This window comes from Oxyura jamaicensis, chromosome 33 (genome assembly GCF_011077185.1).
Source record: "Oxyura jamaicensis isolate SHBP4307 breed ruddy duck chromosome 33, BPBGC_Ojam_1.0, whole genome shotgun sequence".
NCBI lineage: Eukaryota > Metazoa > Chordata > Aves > Anseriformes > Anatidae > Oxyura > Oxyura jamaicensis.
The window spans coordinates 2,177,029-2,182,888 of NC_048924.1; the positions used below are offsets into that span (position 1 = coordinate 2,177,029).

A 5,860-nucleotide genomic window follows, 5' to 3' on the forward strand; every position below is an offset into this window, starting at 1 on the left:
TTTTTGCTCCGGAAAGGGGGGGGGGGCACGTTGGGGCTCGGTGCCCCCGGTGTATCCCGGTCTCCGGGCATGGCATGGCCGCGGAAGGGGGGGGGGGGGGGGGGGGGCGGCTGCTCCCCGGGCCGGGCTCGGACCCAAGTGGTCAACGTGGCTGGAACAAAACAGCAAATCCCACCCAGCCCCTCTTCAAACAAACAACCCGCGGCTCGCAGGGCTGCGCAGAATGCGAGCCTGACAGTAGCGGTTTATTAAGGCTGTAGGCTGTTTAAGGAGGGAGGGGGGGACACCGATTTGGATTTGTTTCCTTTCAGTAATTACTGAGGGATAGAAAACACATGTGTTGGGCTTGCATTTTTTTGAAGCCTTTTTCTAAATCAGTTCATCAATTCGCTAATTATAGCTGGGAGGGGGGAGGAAATCTCCCGACACATATTTTTTCTTTCTCCCCCCCCCCCCCCCGCCCCCCCCGTCCCTCTCCCTTCCCTCTCGCCCTCTCTGTGTGAACATCAGAGTGGGGAGAAGGGGGAAAAAAAGGGGGGAATATGGCTTATGAGTGGTGAATGTTATTTCAGATTTCTATGGGCGCTTTTCTTTTCTGGGAACAAAGAGCAACTCCTATTAAAGAGCTACTCGAAGACTTGTACATATTTCTACTGCTGTGTAGCACTTTTAATAAAACATCTGTTCTTGCTTCTGCTGATGAGTTTACATAATTGTTTGCAGACCAATTTAACCAGAAAGCGCCCCACATATTCCCTGTACATGTTTTCATGGGGGAAAAAATAAATACCTTTTTGGTAGTGACATATCTTGATGAAATACTTTCGAGAAATCCCCAAACTGCTAGAAAATATCAATGGGAAAAAAATATCCAGTGCATTCAAAACGTGAGACTGAGGAATTGCAGTGAGCAAAACATACTTTAATGATGCCTCATTTGTATTTGCAGAAGCTTTTTGGGGTGGCTGTGCATTTTTTTTTCTTCCTACCCTCTCCTCTCTGTGTCTCTCTTTTCTACCCAGAAACCTGATTTTTAACGTGGGGAGAGGATTCTATTTTAAGTTTCTTTACGGCAGCTGGTTTCTGTTCACTATAAATCGACCAGACTTTTAAGACTTGCCCTCTGTTTAGAGAAGTAATAAAACACTTAACTTTCTCGACTCCTAGTCACACGGTTATCACACAGGTCTCGGATACAACAGCCCCCGAGCACCTATACAAAAAAAAAAAAAAAAAAAAAGTGGGGGAGAAGCAAAATCAAAAAGCAAATAAAAGAATAATAATAATTTAAAAAAGCAGCCCAGAGGGTGTCCTTCCAGCACCAGACTTTCCTCCAAACTTTGGCAAGGATGGCGTCATTATAAATGCCCTTCCATAGGTGAAACTCCCCACGTGAATCTGCCCTAGCAAAGGTCCAACCCATAAAGCTGGAGCTACTTTTAATTTACTCGCCAAATTACATTGGGCTGTAAGCAATACATAAGGTAAGACAACACGCCAATAACTGCAAAGCCCTCATTCATCCATCTATCCGGCCAGTCCATTTGTTGGACCCTGCAACAATTTAATATCTGGAAGCAGCTTTCAGGGTTAGCGTTGGTTTCCAAAGTAACCATGCCCTGAAAGGACTGGGTTCAGGGATGTGCCCATGGCTAACAATATTTGCAGCACAGCCCTGGCTCTCCAGATATGTCCAGCTGAGAGTGCCTCTGGCTTGGGGGGGTTGGAGGGGTGGGTTAGCATGTCAGCAGAAGGCGGAAAAAGCCCTCTGTAATTGCATTTCTTTGCTACTTTCTCTATTTTCTCCAGTTTGTTGGATTCCATAAATTCCCGGGTAGGCTCTGCCAGAGGGCTGGGGGAAAGGGGAAAGGAAGAGGAGGGGAACGAAAGCAAACTGAAGTTCGCTTTTTGGGGGAAAACGCCTGTAAATCTTCCCCATGTCCATGAGTCTTATATCTGTACTAGGCTGGCTACAAGTTGGGCAGCCTAAGGTAAAGTCAGACTGCGCTCCCTAACAAGGTACATGTGCTAAATAACATGGTGCATACTTGCAGCTATCTCCTTCTTTTGGTTAGAAACTTTATTTTTTCCCCTAGTGACACTCAGGGGAAGCCTTAACGTTATAGAAGATGAATACACGAGCTTTTTTTTTTCAGTTGTAGTCTCGTTTATGGTTTTATTGCTACCATTGATTACTTTGCTTTGTTACACAGAGGAAAAAGAGCATAAAATCCGTTGGCATCCGGGTTCCTGTTATAGCTGGGGAAAAAATATACAGCCCCCCCCAACCCTTCTTTGTCAGCTAAAATCTTTTAGAGATACATCGCTAAAAGGAATTAAGTCCATTGATTGAGAGCAGGACAAACAAATGCTCTCAGTTTCGAATTTGAGTGTGCACCTAGAAACCCTCCTCTCAGCAGCCCCACGCAACCTTACATTTAAAATAAAAATGTGGACACGAAGGAGGTTAAAAAAAAAAAAAAAAGAGAGAGAGAGAGAGAGGAGGCCAGGGTTTCCCCGCCATAATTGAATTTTTAAATAGGAAGCCACCAGAATGATAAAGATACCTCGCAATATTTACAGATCAGCAGGTATGTTTTACATTTAAGGGGCAATTTATGGCTCTAGATTGAAATTAAAATTAGATTAGCTGTCTTCATTTCAATTAGTTCTAGGTGCAATCTACCCAGAGAAGATGTAATATAATCCCCTCTTTCATCTAACTAAATATTTGCAATAGAAGTTTCCCAATCAGTTGTAAATATCTGAAACTATAAATTTCTGCAAACATAAACACGAGGTTGCGTCCCCAGCCCAGGCTCCCAATTGCTCTCAATTACGGATAGAAGTGCTCTTTTTTGTTGTTGTTGTTGTAGTTGCTGTTGAAAATGTAAATATCCTCTAGCATTGCCACACGTTGAAAATTAGCAGGGGAACGTGCAGAAGAGAAATGTCAAACTGCACTAGAGGAGAAACCTAACTTCCAGGCTAACCTGAGTTCGCAATGTTGTGTGTTTCTTGTCTGTCTTTTCTTTTTTTCCCCTCCCAAAGACATACTTTAGGAATGCTCTGAAACACGTTATCAATTCAGAAGTCGCCATGTTTTCCCCCTCTCTTTATGTAATATTTTCTCATCAGGAACACAACCATTTGATTCCATAATATTGACCAATGCTACATGAGAACAAGACAAAAAAAAAAAAAAAATCGGGATAATTTATGGCTTAATATTCTGTGGACATCTGAGATTTATTACTGTGAATTCTGAGCTATTTTATTACAAGATATTAAGCAAACATTTCTTTAAAAAAATCAAAAAGGGAAAAAAACAAACACAACACAACACACGGTGCCTCCAAACCCCAGTGTCCATGGGGCAGAAAAAGGGGGGTGTGGGGGGAGAAAAGTTGAGGCTGGGTTGGGAAATTTGCGCCAGCTCCCACTTGGCCGCAGCTGCCTCCGGGGCAGGACCCAGCGATGGCTCCGGGAGCGCCGCCACCCCCCGGCCCCCCCCCCGGGCTCCCCGGGGCTGCTTTGGGGGTTTTGGGGGTGCAGGACTTACTTTCAATGCACACTTAGTTTCAACTAGGGAATCAACAGAAGCAAAAGCAATTTTTCCCTTTTTGACACCCGCCTCCCCATTGGCTCCCCCCGGGTCAGCTGACTTTGTCATTTTGTCTGTCCTGGAGCAGAGCCTTCCCTATAACAATCTAGTTCAGACTACAAACTGGAGACAGAAATAAATATTAAAGAAATCACACAGCCAGGTATAGAGGACGATATGAATTCCTATTTTACAAACCCATCTTTATCCTGCCATCTAACCAGTGGCCAAGAGGTGCTTCCCAACGTAGCCCTCAATTCAACTGCCTATGACCCTGTCAGGCATTTTTCTACTTATGGAGCAGCCGTTGCTCAAAACCGGATTTATTCTTCTCCTTTTTATTCACCGCAAGATAATGTTGTGTTTAGCTCCAGCCGAGGACCTTATGACTATGGATCTAATGCTTTTTACCAAGAAAAAGACATGCTTTCTAGCTGCAGGCAAAATTCTATGGGACATAATACACAGACATCAATCGCACAGGATTTTACCAGTGACCAAAACAGGAACACTTCGCAAGAACAAAAAACTAGCATTCAAATATACCCATGGATGCAGCGTATGAACTCCCACAGTGGTAAGTTTTACAGCTCGGAGATATAAATTAAATAAACTGAACCATCTTTACGACCTTCTCCCTAGCAGAACAGGCTGAGCGACTTTTTATGGCCCCATAAAAACAATAATATAGCTCCTTCACAGTTGCAGCTACAGGCCTTTTATTTGTTAAGTTGTTGCAAGCAAATATGGCTTGTTATGCTCTTTCTAATTAAAAGACTTCGAGAGTGTAAAATATCTATAATAAAGTGCAGCGAGCTCTGCTCGGGAGTTAAGCACAAAATATTACTGGGGTAAAATAAGTTTTAATGATGGGGGCGGAAAGTGCGGTTGTGCTCCCCGCAGGACGAGGGGCACTTTGCCCCCCCCCCGGTTCCCCCCCCCCCAAGCAACCCCAAATTGGCTGGAAAAGGAGAGAAATGGTGGAGGGAGGGGGGGGGGGGTTAAAAATGAATAATGAATAGTAAAAAGGGCAAAAAAAAGATAAGGGAAAAATAAATAAATAAAGGGGAAATAAATAAAGGGATATAAATAAAAAGGGGGAAATGAGTGAAAAGGGAAATAAATGAAAAAGGGGAAATAAGTGGAAAGGGAAATAAGTAAGAAGGGGAATAAGCAAAAAGGGAAAATAAGTAAAAAGAAAAAAAAAGTATAAAAATAAGAAGTAGAAAGGAAAAGAAGTAAAAGAAATATAAGTAAAAAGTAAAAAAGAAAAATAAGTAAAAAATAAAAAATAAGTAAAAAATTGAAAAAAAAGTAAAAAATGAAACCATAAGTGAAAAAGGAAAACATAAGTGAAAAGGGATAAATAAGTGAAAAGAGAAAAAATAAGTGAAGAGGGAAAAAATAAGTGAAGAGGGAAAGATAAGTGAAAAGGGAAAGATGAGTGACAAGGGAATGATAAGTGGAAAGGGAAAAAAATAACTAAAAAATAATTTAAAAATAAAGGAAAAAAAATACAAAAGAGATTAAAAAAAAAAAAAAAAAAAAGGCAGCATCCCGAGGGAAAACGTGCCAAGGGGGGATGAAAAAGGAGGAAAATGGGGGGGTGCCGGGGAGGGGGCGGCGGGGGGGGGGCGTGGGGCGGCGCGGGGCTGCGCGAGGGCGGAGGGGCGCGGGCGCTCGCCCCCCGCGCTCACGATTTTTAGTCTGTTTTGTCTCGGCTCCCCTAGGAGTGGGCTACGGGGCCGACCGCCGGCGGGGCCGCCAGATTTATTCCCGTTACCAGACGCTGGAGCTGGAGAAGGAATTTCACTTCAACCGCTACCTGACGCGGCGGCGGCGCATCGAGATCGCCAACGCGCTCTGCCTGACGGAGCGGCAGATCAAAATCTGGTTCCAGAACCGGCGGATGAAGTGGAAAAAGGAGAGCAACTTGAGCTCGACCCTCTCCGGGGCGGGCGGTGGGGCAGCCGCAGCCGCCGCCGATAGCTTGGCCAAGGAGGAGAAGCGAGAAGAGACAGAGGAGGAGAAGCAGAAGGAGTGAAAAGGGACGCCCCCCACAGCCCCCCCCACCCCCCCTCCGATTCCACCCCACCCCCCCAAAAAATAATAACCCCCCCCCCTATTTATCACTGGCACAATGTTTGGCTATGGTTAAAAAAAAAAAAAAGAAAAAAGAAAAAAAAAGAAAAAGAAAAAGAAAAATTATTCTTATAAAAGAAGAATAATGGGGGGAATTATTAAAAAAAAAAAAAA

General features: G+C 44.0%; 1 protein-coding gene across 4 annotated transcripts in view; it reads left to right on the plus strand.

The window, feature by feature from the left end:
- The window catches only part of HOXC6 (homeobox C6), an 18,943-nt gene extending 13,098 nt beyond the window's left edge, over window positions 1-5,845 (plus strand). Inside the window, exons 1-3 of one of the 4 annotated variants that reach the window (XM_035308953.1) lie at window positions 7-1,484; window positions 3,973-4,181; window positions 5,335-5,648. In XM_035308953.1, coding sequence (XP_035164844.1) covers window positions 4,028-4,181; window positions 5,335-5,648 — 468 coding nt within the window. In that variant the 5' untranslated portion in view covers window positions 7-1,484; window positions 3,973-4,027. Of the gene's footprint in view, window positions 1-6; window positions 1,485-3,781; window positions 4,182-5,334 lie in introns of those variants that run through there. The other 3 variants (XM_035308952.1, XM_035308951.1, XM_035308950.1) reach the window with 3 other exon arrangements.
- The last annotated feature ends 15 nt before the right edge of the window (window positions 5,846-5,860 follow it).